This window comes from Eurypyga helias, unplaced genomic scaffold, assembly GCF_000690775.1.
Source record: "Eurypyga helias isolate BGI_N326 unplaced genomic scaffold, ASM69077v1 scaffold2810, whole genome shotgun sequence".
In the NCBI taxonomy this organism is placed as follows: Eukaryota; Metazoa; Chordata; class Aves; order Eurypygiformes; family Eurypygidae; genus Eurypyga; species Eurypyga helias.
Window position 1 is genome coordinate 60,685 of NW_010224906.1, and position 18,916 is coordinate 79,600.

General features: G+C 36.0%; 1 protein-coding gene across 1 annotated transcript in view; it reads right to left on the reverse strand.

Annotated features, from left to right (window-relative positions):
- WDR72 (WD repeat domain 72) overlaps positions 1 to 18,916 on the reverse strand; it is a 105,334-nt gene that overhangs the window by 24,523 nt on the left and 61,895 nt on the right. The window contains exon 17 of the mRNA XM_010147086.1: positions 17,766 to 17,877. Within this exon, the coding sequence (XP_010145388.1) occupies positions 17,766 to 17,877 (112 nt within the window). The remainder of the gene's footprint in view (positions 1 to 17,765; positions 17,878 to 18,916) is intronic.

Sequence of the window (18,916 nt, forward strand, 5' to 3'; positions counted from 1 at the left end):
TAGTGACAGCTCTGCAAATGGTGAGCTGCTTCTTTTCACCATTGGCTTGCTTTTCATGCAGTACAATGCCACTCCACTTAGTTTTTTATTCCGCAGATTTATTCAGTGACACGGACAATGAGAATTGTCCCAGTATATGTATTTTTTACTACATCCACCAAAGATACCATTTTTAGTATTACCTCTAGTGCTCTAAATAAGGAATGTGTAAATTAGTACTGTCCACTCAAAATCAACATTCTTTCCAGTGTACAATATTTATTCTTCTGAACCTGGAATAGTGTATTCCCAAAAGCAATTAAAAATGCCTCTTCTCCTTCTAAAACCACTACAGAGAAAAGTAGAATACTAGTTCTTCATTTTGGTATGTTTTATCTGACTTTTGGCCAAATTGAAGTCCTAGTTGCCAGTTTTTAGCACAATTATGCTTGGTAGGAACCACAATGGTATATGCCAGAACATATTCTTCCATCTGTAGCTCTTAAGAAGTCATGTCATATGCCCGTGAAAAGATTATGTTTTACCATGATGCTGAATGTGTTTTGCAAGTTGCATGAACTAATCAGCTGAGAATTTTCTAGCTGGAACTTGCACATTATCACAGTGATAAACATACTGCAATCTTTTTTTTATTGCAAAGGAACAGTTTTTCTGCACATATGCTTCAAGATGTCTAACAAGCCAAAAGACATGGCTTTTACGTGCATATTTTACATGCTTTTTTCCTCAAAAATCATCACACTGTCTCAATCAATTAAATTACATTTAATTTCAGTCTTCTCTTTCAGATTTTGTAAGTAAGTCCTAAAAATGCGTGAGCTACGCACCTGCCTGTGGAGTTTTTGTCCAACTATGAAAACTCTTCTGCCTCCCCATATTTTACATATTTGTCCCCATACCCAATTTTTAACCTTTACCAACCTTGGAGTCCTTTTTATATTGTATCAGGAGTGAAGCTCATTTGCAGACAGCTGCAATATGAGTTTCCTCACCCTGCCCTGCCATTGACCTACAACCTGATCTAAAAGAACCACCTTCTTTCAGAGTGAGAAGTTATTCATTTGCTGTAATAGCTCTGTTTTGGGCCTCCTCAGCAAAAACAGACAATTGTGCCCGAATAGCATGATGTTTTGTGATACTGACCCTGTTTTATATATACCAAAGGAACCCTGCAAGAATGTTTTGCTTAGGACTGGCTCACAAATCAGAGGCAAGAAAATTTATATTTTAAAATGAGCTTAATATGCACTTTGATAAAAAAACATCAGAAGTTTATACTTGTGCATACAGTTTCAATTTGATTTTAATCTTTATAGCTTATTCACTGAGTAAAATCTGGTTTTCCAGCAGTCCATTGCACGCAGGGCAGCCTTCAGGCATTACCATTGCCAGATAATAAATGGAAAAAAATATATAATCAAAGACTATGGAATAATAATTGGAAATAAATAAAATGTTTCTGATGAAAACAATTAGTCACAGGCGTTACAAGTTGAAATTCAGTTCAGTGTTAAAGAGACAGTTTAGAAGCACATGGTACATTTATCACAGCTCCACAGACAAGTTATTGAGCTGTCTGTGAAAAACAGAGCCAAACAGGAAAGCTTTCAGCAGAAAGCAGTGGTTGAGGTCCTTGATTGATAGAGTTAGATGATGCAAAGCTGTCTGATGGCCTTTCTGCAAAATAAAGTGAAGGAACTCAAGGTCTTTCATGACGATCTCTGACCACAGATGAACAGCTACTTTATTACAGCACAGATTGAGGTTGCACCTCAGTCCATATTCTGCCACTTTTGGATGCACACGGTTAACTTTACCAACAATCCACTGTGTTTAACATAAGTGTCTGCCATCTTTACAGGATTTTAAAAGGGGCAGCAGCTTGTAATAGTTAAAAGCTTCGGCTCCTTTCTGTTTAACTGCAATGACTGAAAAAAAATATAATCAGTTTTATCACAGGCTTCTTATTGCAATGATAGAGCTGATTGCTCAGGGAGAACAGCCTCATTTAAGAGGTACAGAAAAAAACCTGTTGTGCATAACAGCCAAAGTCTACCTGCTGTGCTGCTTCTCTCAGAAATGAAGTTATTTACCTTTCCCAAAACGTAATCCCTGTCTTCCTAATGACTTAGGTGTGGTTCCATTCTTCACTGACATGATGCTCTGGTTTCACAGAACAGTCACAAAACCTGAGGATTATTGCACTGTGTTTGCTTTTAGCAGGAATAAAAATGGAATGTTTATCTCCACACTTTTGATATCTAGGAAAGATTCATTTTAAGAGCCAACATTGCCTGACCAACATAAAGTGTTTACAGTCACCTAAACAATCCTGACTTGTGGGGAACTATTAAATTCAGATGAGAGCAGGGACTTTACATTAAGAATTGAGGAGATTTTGTTCACATTTTTAAAGGTGTCCAGCTGCCTGTGATTTGCACTGGCCACAGCTGTACTGCCTTCTTAGTCCCAAAGTCTCAACTTCGAGCCAATTGCTACAACCCAGTCACTTCCAGACTTATATGCAGGGCAGGGGTTCCCCCACTCCAGCCCACCCTTGTCACTATTCTCCCATAATTGTCATTATGTGAAGCAAGCAGACCACAACATTCAAGATCAATGCATGAGCTTGAGCCTCATGTTATTCTCTTAAATTAACACAAGTATAGGAGGCTAATGAGTTTATCTTCACTCCTTAAATACCCAAACCCTGTTTACAAGGGTTCTGACCTTCTCTCTCCACAAACTTCATTCTGGATACCTCACTGCCGTGTTAGGTGCTGGTTTTAACTTCTACAGCGTACTTTTAAATGAAGTTGACTAATTATGTTTTCAGTGTTATCCAAGTCAGAATAGTTGGAAAGAAGAAGAGAAAAGATGTGGGGACTGCAATTGTTTATCCTGTAGACATTTTCACATTGATTGACACTTCCCAGTTTAGAAAAGAAAAAATATCAAGAATATTTCACAGTATGAGTTTGACTCTGATTGCACCTTATTTTAGTTAAAGTTCTTATTGCATACCTGAATCATAGGGTTGCTAAAGCAACTTTCCAGAAGTTGGTCTCATTCACTCTTATCAGCTCTTCTTCGAAGAAAGAAAGAGTTTTCACACATTTAAAGTTGTTCTTCCTTAATTATAGGTGTCTCTCTCATTGACAAGGCCAAAGGAGTGGCCTGGACTAGACGATCATTGTAGGTCCCTTCCAACTGAACTGTTCTAGTCTAGTGTATTTTATATTCTAAATGCTGCCTCCTCCTTGCACTCATTTGTATACTTCAGTCTGTGTTACTCCCTCAGCTCTAGTGCTCCAGTGTGAGTGCAAGGATTTAAGTGGGAGCATCCTCACACCAGAACAAGTTACAGCAAAGCCCAGTAAACCGACCTCTCCCCAAGAGGTGTCTCAGCAAACAACGAAAGCATCAGCGACTGCAAAACGCATAGTTCTAACATGGACAGGTTTATGTATGCTGGCAACGTCTAAATTCTTATTCAGGTTTCTAACAATTTCTGCTCTGCAGGTAAATAATGAGCCTTACTAATATCAACATATTTCCTCTCACCTCTTTGATGGCCCAGCTTTTAAAGTCAGTGTTAATCACTGCTCCCCAAACTCTCTTCCTCAGAATAGCTTTTTCTTTCCATTACCTTAGTTTAATATTTACTTTAGAGGCTGCTGCCTAAATTGTCTCTGGTTATGGAATTCAGCGTCTCAAGCTATCAAAGGACTCAGAAGAGGAAGTCTGCCTTGAAATTCTGACTTTGGAGTGGCTAGTTTTCAAATGCTTTTTTAACTACTTTCACTGGCACTTCTCCTTAACCTCACACTTCAAATGAAAAACGTACTTATTTTGGTGTTAGGCCACAGTCACCTAACTAGGTCAATACAACAACTGTGAAACAAGTACCTGATCATGAAAGTTGAACCAAAATTTAAATATAACAGCAGAATAGCTGCCTGCATTTAGCATTCAAAATAAACAGTGTTCAGGAAAACACGCTGTAATTCTATGAGCAATTTCAGTAGATGCAGTAGTTGTGCTTTCTAATTAGAAAAATGCATACACAAAAAAATGTTTATTAATGACAGACTGTATGAGCATTTTACAGAGTCTGAATTCACAGAACAGCCTAGCTCCTTTTTTACAGCTGATGTGGTATGCACACACTTTGGCCTATGTACTCAGATTTCTGCTCAGTTATTTTACAACCAAAAAATACCCAATTATATAACAACATACACCAGCAGTAGCTTTAAATTACAACATATTAAACTTGGTATTATTTGGTTGGATTTATTTTGACTGAAGGCATACACGCTGCAAGTCTTGCAGGGTTTTTATGCAAATTTTTTACTATCAGCTAGGATTTTCCTCTCGTATCATATAAAAGACAACTCACCACAGTACAGCCTGATAAAAAAAGAGGATGTTTTCAATTGTCTGGGTTAGATACTGGTCCAATGAAGTTGGGGAAACTGAAAATAACTTTGACTGCTATTAGTACATACAGCCATTGGGAAATAAAAGATTTCGGTCTTAAACTTTAAACTGACGTTGTGTGTTTCTAACTACAAAATTTTAAACAAACTTCTAAAGCATTTAAAATTATTTCAAAGTAGCATTTCTCTCCAATTAATATTGGGAACACTATGTTTTGACATAGCATAAAGACTGAATGATGAGAAGGATTGCATTATTACATCTTTCTGGTGCATGAGTTCAATCTTGGAATAAAAACCCTTAAAAAACAAAACACCATGTCTGGTTCATATAAATAAAGGTGTTTTAAAAACCTGTATTGACTTTTCCAAGTTATTAAGCTTTTTAGATGAATCCAGTTGTTAAATGGCTGTTCTAGTAACTGGCCTGTCATCTGGAAATGTTCTTAGATTGTTTTTTTGACACAATGTCCCTGCAGAAAGTTGGGCAGTGTGACATAAAGAGCACAGGTTTGCCTATCACACTGATTACTTGATGTAATAGTAAGCAAGCTTAAGTGAACTGTGTGTCTTCAATCTTTCCAATCACTTAGGGATGGGCACCAGAGGATACCATCCATCATCCATGGCCTGAAACATATGGTGCATCAGCAATCTTGGGCTGACCTAAATGATAGTAAAAGCTGCTACGCTGTTCACAATAAGAAATTGTTGTCCACTGAATTACAGGTTTGTGATTAGATTGCTAACATGGCCAACTTGATGTATAAGTGAAGTGTCCAGGAAAGATATTCCCTAGGATCCTTTGAAGATTAATTTATACCCTTGAAATGTGCACCAATCACAAAATGAAAAAATATGTCAAGATATTTTTCTTGTGAACAAAAAAAGCACTGCAGTGGGTAATGGCTATTAATTTATTTTTGGCAGTTTTAGCCAACAACATTCAATAAACAAGGTTCTTAAGGGTTTTTGTTTTGTTGCAAGGCTTTTACTACTTGACTCCTAAAAGCACTGAGGACTAACAATATCTTTTGCAAGAGGGACAGCTCCCTCTCACATTCTACTGTAAAATCTCATATATAATTGCAAATATCACATAAAGACAGCTGGAAAATACAAAAAAAATCATTTTACATTATTATGTTCCTATACTAATATTATCTTTTTTTAAGATAGAAAATATACTGCAATATATCCAACCACTGATCCTAAAATTATCAATCTTGTTTCTCCATAAAGTAGATCATGCTTGTCATGTCATTCATTCATCAATTTACGTAAAATGCATCCACATCATACTGTTAAGGTTCAAACTGATGGGACTTGTGGTAAGTGGGGGAGTGAGAAAAGGTGGGTGTTATTTCAGAGTAGTCCTACCCCTTAAATCCTCCTCAAGTTGTAGAACACACATGGGCACAGTCAAAGACTGAAAAAGAACACTGCCTTATAATATCTGCAAGCTACTTTACAGCGTAACTAAAAACCAGCATACGTTTGTGCTGAGCATTCAAGACCCTCCGCAGTTTACTCCAGGCTGAGGGAAACTGCTCCCTTGTAAGCCAGGGAATGTTAAGGAAACTGTTTTGCAAATATGGCTGCTCCATACAATAATCACGGGAAGATTGGAAACAATGGTTCTCTCCACCCTGCCCATGTCCTGGTTTAACTTCAGCTAGCAAAATACCATGAAGCTGCTCGCACACCTCCCCCACCCCTTCCTCCAATGGAGGGGAAGAATCATAGGAAAAAGACAAGAAAGCTCATCAAACTGAGATAAGAACCATTTGCTAATTGAATATAAATGAAGAATATATGTACGTAAATGAATAATATACAAATACTAAGTTATTAAAATAATGGAAAATAAAATATATGATACAATTGCTCACCACCAGGTCCTGAGTAGTGAGAGTCAAAGCCAGAGAGCCTGAGCACCGGAGCCCCATGAGCAATAGCACGACAGGGAACGCCAACCGACCCACCAACTCACTAATGAACGAGCCAGCAAAGGAGTTAGCAAAACAACTGACAAAGGGGCTAGCAGAGGAGTTAAGGAGCTAACAGGGGAGCTAGCAAAGGAGCAAACAGAGAGGAAAGAGAGTAAAGAGACTTGTGGCACCCAAGCCCACTCCCTGCTTATGCCCTGAGCATGCTGTACCATGGAATGAAATACTCCTTTGGTGAGTTTGGGTCAGCTGTCTGAACTGTGTGTCCCCCACACTGCCTGTAGGGAGAAAGCTGGGAGCACAGTTGCAGTGTCTGAAGCTCAGAAAGACCTTGAATTTGGTGCAAGCATCCCCTCAGCACCAGCTAAAAAGACACCTTATCAGTACTTTTCTCAGGGTAAATCCAGAAACAGCTTCATACCAGCCCCTGTGAAGAAAGTTAACACTTTCCTGACTAAAAGCAGCACAATCTGCTGTCCATTCTTTTTTGACAAGCCTTACTGTCCTTGTACACATGAGGTAGATCTGCTTGCTATGCCTATTAGATTAGACTTTCTACTGATGCTTTGGCTTTATTTCTAGAGTGCTTGTCACTGACATAAGTCCTTAACCACATACAGGTCTTACTTTAAAACAGTCCTAACTGTGTAACAAAACTATTAGATTTCATTACAGAAAAACACAGGTTTACAACCTTTTTTTTTTTTTACTATTCCTTAATATAGTCTATTGCCAGCAGTGTAAGTCATATAATATACCATATATCATACCTTGACATGGATAACAATGGTCACTAATGAAAGGGGCTCCCTTTGAACCTTCCAAGAGGCACATACTAATTAAATAAAGGATTCTTTCCTGTGGGTTGAGGATGACCTTAATCTGCTAAGATTATCTGGGACATACCAATTTGAAAGATCTTCCTAATTTATACCGAAGTGCTACTCTTACCCAAAACTGCAAATTAAAACCAGTGCCTGGTTAACTTACATAACAGTAAAAAATAGAATGCCTTTTTAGTCAAGACAAAGATTTATGTTCATTGTCAGCATTAAACTCTCCCATCTGGTGAGATGCAAAACTTCGACAGCACTCAATTTCCAAAAGGAACAGAAAATTTAGCAATATAATATTATCAGTACATAAAACTGAACAGGCATGCTTTATATATGTCAGATATATTTTGCTTGTTTCTTTTAAAATTTACTTCTGGAGCTTAAGGAAAAAAGAAAAGGAAAGGAAAAAGGAAATCTAAAACCTATCCTGACGTAAACACGTTAGACAAGAAGAGAATACAGCTATTAATTATTCTTCAAAAATACCTCCTGGATTCACATTCCTACTCACCCTCTTCACTAGGCTATCTGAGCATCTTCTCGTAGTGCAGCAGGTGATGTGACTAACATCCATCATATGAGAACAATACAGGCACCTGGTCTTTAGGGAATTAGTGATAGGTATCTTCAGTGTGATACAAGTTGAATTTTTCCAGGAGTAGGGAAAAAAAATTCTTCATCTGATACACTTTGAATTCAAGAAAAAAATTCCTCAGATGTACTGGAAAGGTTTCTGTATTCATTAACATTTGAATTGCCATCTTTGTTAGTAAGTACAATTGAAAAACTCAAATACAATGTTGAAGCAGGATAGGAGACAGCGGATCTAACTTTGGGCCTTAAAATAAAGCATACAGTAAATATGAACCAGATATATTGTTCAGTATTTTCTACTCTTATACTTATTAAATTTCAGAATTTGGAAGTCATCTTGTGCTGATTAGTTGTGCATACCAAATATGAAATACTCTTCCTATTAATAATGTTTATCTGCTTTGAAACAACAGTGAGCTTATCTTTATATAACAAACAAAACAGGTTCTGGATTCTTTAAGACATGAAATGCATATGGATGTACTAAGACTTCTAAAAATGTGTGAAGGTGCAAAAATGCACAGAGAGATGAACATATTCTCCAACCTGAAATTTAGCAGTTCTATTCATGTACATTCTACACAGTGATGGATACACATATATATGTACCTCCAACTGGCTCAATAATTTCTTGATAAGCTTGATAGGTAAAGAAGGCTTTTTTTGAGTTATTTCCATTTTTTGTTTGCTGAGGCAGATATCTTTGTCTCTTATTATTAAAGACAAACAGTGTTCCATTGTGTTGCTCTATTGGGTGAGTGTTAGCGAGACTCAACTTTGAAACTAATAACTAAGACTTGCATGAATGAAGTAGTTCCACCTTTTAGTGTGTTTTTCACTAAATACATAATGGAAAATTTCCATTTTACTAAAAAGTATTAGCTGTGGTTTGAAGTAACTTGTCTCTTTCTGCAAGCATTTTTTTTTTTTAAACCCCAAACAATATTATTAAAGAATTTAACTTGTCTTATTGCCAGATAATTATTGTACTACTGTTTAGTTCAGTGTAGGAGTTGACTTAATTTCATTATTTCCTTTCATCTAAGTTAGAAGAGTCAGATATTCTGAAATATCGGAACAAGACAACTTCAAATGTAGTTATTGACTAGGTTCAGCAACCAATTCTGTATCAATATGTTCTAAAAGATTGAAGAATGCAAGATTCAAGATTAAGAGGATGCAGTCAATTGATTCACATATCCTAAAAAAAAAAAAAAGTGCTATTTGGATCACATAAGAGAAGACTAATCAAAACACGGGAAAAACTGTTAATTGCACACTGTAGATTGGTCTGGCTTCCCAACAGCCCAAGACAGTACAAGCCATAAGTAACTGCAACCAAAAGCTCTCAGCAAGGTTTTATTTCCCACAATAAGGAAAAGCCAAAAGAAAAAATGCTGCCCAACTCTTACAAACCTTTTTCAAGCAGGGCAGCAGTATAATCACATAATATGCAGAAAACTCTTCTACCTGGGAATCATCCCCTTTTATCCATCCTTTTCTGAACCACTCCTTTCTTAGGAAGGCACACAGCCCTCCAATCCTTCCAGGGTAGGACCTCTAAGTCTTTCCTGACCTTTGTGTACCTGTAATGTTGTACACAAACAAACAGCAAAGAAATATAGGAAGAAATTAATAAAAATAGTGTCAGGAAGCTGGAGATTACAGAACATCAGAAAAAATGTAGATGGAGTGGTATTATAAATATAAACAAGGTATTCTGATATTGTCTTGTTCTGCTCTATGGCTATTAGCACAGGGTTAAGTTTCAGTACGAATAATGGACCATACTTAAAAGTACTCCTCTCCCCCATCCCCAGGTCTGCATCTCATAATAGATCCATAGCAGAAAAACTCCAGTTTCACAAGAATTAGTCAACACAACAAATGCTAGAGAAAGTGTTGCACTTAGAACTAAAGTATTCAGAGATGCCTTTTCTTACTGTTTTGTTCCCGAGCTTTTAAAGAAGCTTGGCGAGTGGAAGGACAAATGAGTGAAACGGGGAAACACCTTTGAGACCTGCAAATTACTTAGCAGTGTGGACAATGGAGAGGAGAGAATCTGAGCAGTTAAAGATTCTGGGAATTGCCAAGTGAAAATAGCGGAAGGACAAACTTCAAGACATAACCTGATCAAGGTGAAAAGCAATAGGTTTTGTTTCTCAACCTTTTTGGATGAAATTAAGATTAATGTTATACAGACACAGCTTGATGAAAAGTATGACAGACAGGAAAGTAAAACATTACATTGTAACTTATTAACTTAATACAGTTATTTTCCATGGTATTTTTACAGCTCTTCCAGCTCTAAGGGAACATCACAAGGCTTATTTGACCTACAATTCTGTATACTAGATTACTCAAAAAACTATTTTGAGTTTTAGGTTCCAACTAAACTATAAGGATTAAAAATTATATACCATCAGCAAGTCTGAACACTGTGCTTGATAAAGAACAATGACACAGGCAAGGAGACATTCAGAATTAGGAAGCAATATGTGACAAGGAGTGGGTCTTCAAAAAAACCAAAACCAAAACAAAACTCAGTAGAAGACAGCTGGGGACACTGCTTTAAATATGGAATACTTGCAGTTCCTTCATTTGCTGCTTTGAAGCACCAACTCAGAAGCAGCTTTCAAATCTTTGAAATACTTGTACTTCCAGTCCCGATAAACCTCTCAATAAACAGTAGAGACTAAACAATCACCAAAGATAATTTTGTCTGTATTAACAGCCCCCCAGAAAACTGTGTTTACTTTTAAAGACCTAAATAAAAGGTACCTTAGAGATTCTTCCCATTCAGCAAACACTGAAATAGCACATGAAAAACAAAACTGTGCAAAATATATTGTGCATTTGAGTTTAGAACACATGTCGTCCTTACTGCCTCCTTGACTAGTGAATCCTATCCTTCCTAATGTTTTGGAGAAGTCTGAGATGGCGCCTGCACAATTTGATTTTGTGTAAAAATACACACCAAATCTGATTTCTGCTACATTAAGGAGTTCTCTGGTAAAATATATGACGCATGGAATGAAATAAGCTGTAGTTCTAGAATGAGTCTTTAAGCTTACTTCCTTTAGTACTTGACCACTAATATTAAAGACTACTGGATCAAAATACAGTTTTAATTGGATATATAGGACATGATACAGTGGTATAGTTAAACCGCAGGTTAGATGCTAAAATACAACATTGATTTGTATTCTTTTACTGGAAATATTTGTAATATGAAACTAGGATATAATACACTCATTTTTTATGCATATTCAGTACAGAGAAAGCTACTGCTGTCACCAGCTTAGACTCAAAGAGCATTCATCAAACAAATGCTAGATTAATTGGTTTGCTGTTTCACAGACTAAAATAAGATTACAGATTAATCTAATTCTCATTAATAGTGATGAAATGTTGATTATACAATCATTTCTTACACTGCTTATTGCTAGTGCACGTACACACAAAATTGTCCTGCCAGAGAATTTCTTAGAACAGCCTGAAGTAATTCTAATTGTTTAATGAATTCTGTTACGTATGTGAACTTGTCCAAGAGCACAAAACTTCAGTTCCATCTGAAGAACTATCCGTTCTTGTTGGCTGAAATGTTTGCACTAATAGGAACAACAGAGTGGCTAGAGGAAGGAAATTTCATTTGGCAGATAATTTTTGACATTCTTGTTTCTCAGGAAAAAGAGGAAGTGGAAGGTGGGACTGTAGAGGAATAAGACAAACTGGAAGAATATAGGTAGAAGATATAGCATGAAATGGGAGAAGAGAGTTAAACTGGGAAAATGCGAGATGCCAGACAGGAAGTTATTTGAAGCCAGAAGTCAAACCAGTTAAAAATTAACAACTGCAAGAAAATATGGTCGTAGTGTTTGGGTCAGATGTTGCTCTAAAAGTAAAAATAAAGTTTGGAAATACTTGAAAGCACATAGGGACTGCATAGGAAGAGGAACAGTTTCAATCAGTTTCATTTGAAATACTACATGTCCTAATCACAGATACTGTGAGGCTCACAAGGGCATTTCAGTTTGTACATTTTGGAGGATCCACGTATGCAAAGAATTCCTGGATTGTAAAGATTTCTCCATGTCAACATTCTCGCTCATTTTTACCAAAACCCATGCTTACCTCATGACAACAGCGACCTGACTCAGACTTCAGCTTACATGAACAGAACTCTACTTTGACCTAACCAGATCAGCTGTTGCTACATTTGTAAACTTAACTTTGATATAATGTGGGAATGTTGCTCTTGAAAGGGATTTAGGGTGGGTTCAGGCAAATGTAATGTCATCACTACCAAGTGCAATCTATTACTCCTGTTGCACTTACTTTTTGGCCCGTGGAAACATAAGCTCTGGCGACACTCTAGACCTTCATATGTCAAACTGAAGGTACTTAATCTCTATAGTCTTGAAAAATTGCACTAGTCTGAGAAAGCAGCAGGAAGTACTATTGGTTCCTCTACAGCAATAAAATCTTTAAACAGCCTGCAAAGGGTAAATCACTTTAGGTTCCTTCAAATGTCTGCATATAAAAATCAGTAAAATTAATGAGTTTAACAAATCAGTTATAAAAACTAACACAAACCCTTCACTTGCTTTCCTTTGGGATATCTGTCATAATGAAAGCTGCTTCTTATTGGTTTTTGTTTTCCTCCAGACAACTGAATTGTCTTTTTTCTTTCCTGTGATTTGAATGTGCTAAAAAAAAGGAGCATTTTCTCTCATGCTCTTCAAAACGCATGCTATGGATTCTTAGCAGCTAGTGAATTTAACGATCCTTTTTCTCAATTTCTTTCAATCCAAAATCATGTACACTGTCAAAAATTCCTCATTTCCTAGTTCCAATGAAACTCAATAACCTTTATCATACCAGAAAGGGGATCAAATTGTATTCTTTATTTTTTTTTAACCAGCAACCAATTTTCTGGTTGTAATTTCCATTGGAAAACTGGTAGCCTTTTGTGCATGTTCCCATTACCATGCTTCTATTTTTTTCTTCTCCATTTTCCTACACTTTTTTCTTTTTACCTCCAGTTCCTTTGTATCCCATTCTCCTCTTTAGCCATTTCTTCTTTTGCCAGAAATCCTCCCATGAGTTTCCCTCCCTACCCCACACACTGACTTAATCCCCGATTGTACAAGAGATGAGAGATTTCCCAAGAGCTGCACCAATAGCTTTCATTTTCTGGTTACATGAATTTTTAGGACTCCATCACATTTTGTCTGGGCAACTTTTTCCAGATTTTTCTCAATTAATTAATGTTGGAAGTCGGATATGCAGCACAGCCACAGAAAGACAAACAGTTTAAAAAATTGACTACATCTGTTATCTCACAAGCCCAAATTCGAACTTGAAACTAACACAGGAAGGAAATGTAAGAATATGAGGGCATTTTGTTCATTTATCTGAATGTAAAATGTTAAACTAGAAATTGATTCATCAGATGTTGTTCAAGATTTCTGGGCATGCAGTATTTCACCAGAATACCAACAATACAGATTACATTAAGGTAGTTACAGTAAATAAGAGTAGCAATGCATTTTATACCCCTAAAAGTTACTTCCCCAGCAATCAGGCAACCAAGGGCAAGTTTTCATTGCAATCCTGTGCAATCTTTGCAATACCAATGGACTTACGCTCCGAGTCAGGGTTGTCTTTTGGGTCTTTTTTGATTGTTTAAGTACAGAGTCAGAATGTATTTTTGGACTAATATAAAAAGGCAGTGAGTAATACAAGATGCCAACATGAAAGAGTATCATAGACAGAATAACCCTTCTCCTTATCTGCACTCACTTGACAAAACATTAAGACTTAGCAGGCAGGCAAGAAGATTCATTTCCTATGCAGGCAGACACTGTCACAGAACGACTTCCAAAGAGTTGACATTAAAAAGTTGCAACTGGACAGATATATGAAACTCAGAAGTGTTCAACACTCTCTGCTGCAGGTAACTACACTTTTCTAGTGAACAGAGGCTGTTCTATCCTGCCTTTCATTGATTTACCATTACTGAATGGATTCCTTATTTTGATAAAACATTCTTATGTTCTAGATAAGACTTTGACAATTCTTTACACTAACCTATGGAATTCAATTGCCACCATTAATTTCACTATGATATTTATCAGCAGAAGCTTTTTCCTGCAAGAACCAATTTATTTAATTGAATAGTTTAAAAGCTCCAAAACCACATACAAAAGATGAGGTTATACCTAATAGCTTTCAAATATACTTAAAAGCTTGAGTCATTAGCAGTTTCTTAAACTTGGAATTTTTAAGTGCAAATCAGAATTTATTGCAAGCTAGTGCTACATTTTTCACAAATTCATGAGGTGCTTAAAATAATATTCTGTATTTAGGAGTAAAGCCTGTACTTTATGTTTTCCTTTCGCTTTTTCCAATTTTGAAAAATATCATATATATCAATTCCTCAATTTAATACCCGAGCACGAACATCTTAAACACATTTATCATCACAATTTTCTTAGAAGGTAAATAAATCCGGTTCTTCACCAAAAAAAAAAAAAAAAAAAAGGCAGACAATTCCAGAAGAACTTGTATGCTGTAAGGCTGTTTCAGGTGAGATGGTTTTGGCTCCCTGTGCATTAGAAGAAATAGGCATCCAAGGATGGCACATAGAAAACTGCTTCAGTGCAGTAGCTAAAAGGAGATCACAGTTCTACACACAACAGACCTGTAGGTGAGGGAATATCATTCCTAATTCTTATCCTTGCAAATATTTTGAGATTTCCATAAAAAGTGAAATTTTTTGTAGATGACAGAGAACTCGCTGCAGAATGTCTTGAAGGTGAGCAATAAATTACTGCTGAGGAAGATATGGGCTCAAGTTAACTACAGGAGGGACTATCCAATTTCTTTGTGTCTAGTAACCAGCATATTGAAGAACAGAGGTATTACCACGATTTTTCCTCAGATCAGAGAGGTTCTGCACATGGTTGGATATGGGCTAAGTATGTATGTATGTCATAAGATCAAATACTACAAATGAAAAATGAATGAAGAATACCAGCAAACTTAGTTTCTTAGTTTATGCAAATAAAAGTGGATAAATAGATTCTTAAGATTTCAAAACCACTGCCTCTGACTCACATGGCAGTGGAAAACAGTACTGCACTGACAATCTGTTAGACGGTGCCGTTAACCTGAGATTATCAGTGTTTAAGAAAACAGCAAGAAGGGATAAACTGCAATGTACTTTTTCAGAATTATGATGAATGTCAAAAAAAATTAGGGAAAACCTCAGCTGCTTTGAAGATCTGAAGCAACCTTGCAGAAATCAATGGTAAAGATTACTATCAATATGTTTGGAAGAGGTCCAAAATTATTATCTCTGACATTAACATAAAGGAATTGCAACTGTTTGCATTTATATTTCCTTTTAGCAACAATGGGAGAATGTACTAGGACAGAATGTGGTTAACCCTTTCTCTGGCATGCATTATATCAATAGCTTGTATTATGGTTTTGGGTTGGGTTGTTTTATTCAATTAACAAACAATTCTGTCTCTGGAACTAGAGAGAAAAATATGGCATTTTAAATTATTTAGCATGTGAAGCCGTAGTCTAAATGCTATCACCCTCAGCCATGAAGTAAGGAGCCAGGAGCTTCCTAAGGAGTAAGGAGTTTCCTGAAAAAGACTACTATATAATACATAAAGATAATAAAAACTGAAGGAAAAAATCATGGAAGCTCTGTTTTAAAGAAAACTTCTATTGACTTCAGTGTAAATTTGTTGAGTTAAACAAGGTTAAATACCTCCAGATCAAATCTATTCATTCCAATTAAAAAAACTCACAATAAAATACAATGACAATGGCAGGCAAGATCAGATATTTTCACTTTGGTTCAGAGTGCATGATCCCCATCTTGAATTATGACTTTAAAACCTGAAACAATATTTAACCTTCACCTTGACGTTGCACAAGATGACAGCTACTGTACAACCCATAAACACAGGGTATCTAATAGGATATAAGATGACATGCCTATCAGATGAGTGATTAAAACCAGACATAATTGCATGTCTTAGTAATTACAATGGTTGTGGACTTACTCTTAGATGGGCTTTTAATAATTTCTGCATATCATTACATGCCACAAATAGCTTTACTCTAAGATATTAGAAATCACACACCAAAAAAAAAAGTTCAATCCTGAACAAACCCATCAAGTTTTGCAGTGTCTACTAGAAAACCATACAAACTGAACCAAAACCATTTGTGCTATTTACTACTGTGATAAATAATGCAACAAGGATAAAAATTAATAGAAATGAGAACAGAAAGAAAGCTGATATATTAAATACTCATAGTGTAACATCTCTTTCCCCATCTTCCTGTATGTTTCCAGTCTATTCCAGAATACACTAAGTTGCCGATAAATGATGTGAAAAAAATCTACTGTTTTACAGGTCATATTTATGTAGTTCAGACCATGAAGTACAAAAAAAGTTCTACCCAGTATAAATACATATGAATACTGTGCTCACTCTAGCAAAGCAAGTTTCTAGTTGTTCATTAAACAAGCTTCAAGTAACAGGGTTAAAACCAAAAAGATGGTAAAAGTCTTCTATAAGACACACAACCAACTAAACCCCCCTTTCAGAGAGTGGAAAGATGAAGTAAATCCCCTGAATTCATAATTTGTGTGACCCTTAATACTTAGAATTAAACAACAATTGACTACCTGTAATTATGCCAGGACTCTACATAATAGGTTTTTTTTGTCTAGTATTGGAGGTTTTGAAACACACCCAAAGACTGAAACACATCTGGAGCTTGCAACCATCTGCATTGGCAACTTCCAGTTAGTCCTGTTTTCATTGTAACCCATGTCAAAACACTGCTTTGAAATACACCCGGAAAATTCAGAAAATCTGAAGTCCAATCTATATATGAACTTCATGGCTAAGGACGTTATAAGTTACAATGCAACTTGTCCCAAACCACACAAAACCAAAATGATTCAAAGCAATCTTTAGTATAAGCAAAGTGTAAACTCATCTGTGACAATTATTCAAAGTGTTTGAATTTCACTATATTCCAATAGTCCAAATTATAAAGACACCATTTTGTTTCATGGCCTGAAGAAAATATCACTGATCGTTTTTAGTATCCTGGAACAAGCAGATCGGTAACAAATTTTCATGACAGACACACACACTCAATGAGATTATAAATTAGTTTCCCAAGAGAAGGCTCACTAATAAGATTACATCTAAAATTTAGGTCACTTAATTTTAAGACTCAGCTAATGGGCTAAAAAAAAAAAAGAGTATAACTTCATAACATAAATTCAGGTTCAATCTTTTTTACCATAAACATTAGCACCATTGTAAAGTTGCAAAGAGTAAGCTTCTTGTAAAATTAAATGATCTAATTGTAAAATGCATTTCATATCTCCTTGCAGGGAGGTTATTTCTAAAAGAAAATAAAATATTCTGTATTACATTATAAAGTTATAAAATTTAAGCAATTAATTTTTAGTGCTGTATGTCTGATGTCATTGAAAAGATAAATGTGTAAAACTTTTCAATATGATTTACTGATTCTATTTCAAACACACTGCTTCCTTTATTTGCAAATGTATTTACAATACCAGAACTATCCCTCAATTAAATTAAATTTAAATTTTCTGCTTCAACGTTCAGAGATGATGAAAGAATGTGTAAGTCCTATAACTCCTTGACAATCATATGAGAAAAGTCACAGCCTCATAAGGTCAGATATAGGCCATTTGGCTTGTCTTACACAGAAATAATGTATTCCGAACCCATACTCCTAACTTGTTCTGAGTACTAAGGAAAGTTCTTAAAGAATATACCAATAAATTTTCCACCTACATGGCAAAGAAACATTTTTAATGTATTTCAAATCCCTCTCCTCAGTCTTTGGCAGTGCCTACAACTCACCATTTCCATTCTCTACCGTGGCCAGGGGCTGTCCGCAGACTGCTGTCTTTCTCAAGGTATTCATAGTCCTTTGAACTTCTGCCAGCAGCACCGCTTGCATTGCCTCAATAATCTGTCATAAATGCAAATTATTATTGGATGGTATCAGTACTTCAATTATTTATCTAAGCATTTGACAATTTTAAATAATTACTACAGAATTTTCAGACTGTTCCAATGAATGTCATTAGAAAGTCACCACTCATCGATAACTTTCAGACAATGACAATATGTGTCTCTATACGCGTACTGAGAAATAGTCTTAACTGGGTAGTGATAAAATGGTGTGTGTTCTCAATTGTGACTGTTTCCACTAATTAAATATTCATGTTCTTTCATCTCAAAACTGGAGTAACTTTTCTACCGCCTCCTTGATTTCAGGGGGTCATAACAATATATGTTAGTAAAGCACATGGCGGTAACAGCTAATATCATCTTCATTTTTTCCTAGGATGTGTGCATAAATGCTTTATATACTGAATAAGGACCTTGCATGTTGACTTTTTCAGAATTTTTCTTATCTAGTGTCTCTCTGAAAAGCTTAAAGAATGTTTTGTGATTAGTGGTGATTCTCTATTCCTCTAGCTCAAACATGATCATGCTGTATTTTTTGTTTAACTTGAAGACAAATACCATTCCTCAAACTCTTCTTAGGAGGAAGATCTGTTGGAATTACAAACAGCCTATAAATGGCACTTGTGATAGCTGATACACCACATATTTGTGGTATTGAAGAAAACAGAGTATTGAGACTCTTTACTTTAGCAGAGAAGCTCCAGAAGAACTGAGAAGGTCTGAAGAGCTCAGATGTTTATAAAGCACAGGAAGACCTTACACTATGGATCCAATCTTTTGCAATCCTTACTCAGTTTAACTTTCAGCATGGTGCAGAACGGCAGCATGCATGCTCTCTCCTCACTTGCTATTTGCTTCAGAAAAGAAATACAATTTTTCCCCCCAGTAGGAAGGTGTTTAGTCTAAATTACAAGAGATTTCCTGAAAGACAGAGAATCTTAAGTTTCCAAGACAGTGCGCTCCACCTCAACTTAAATACAAATTTAAATTGACAATTTTAAGGTAAATATGTTTATATTATAAACATTTTATATTTA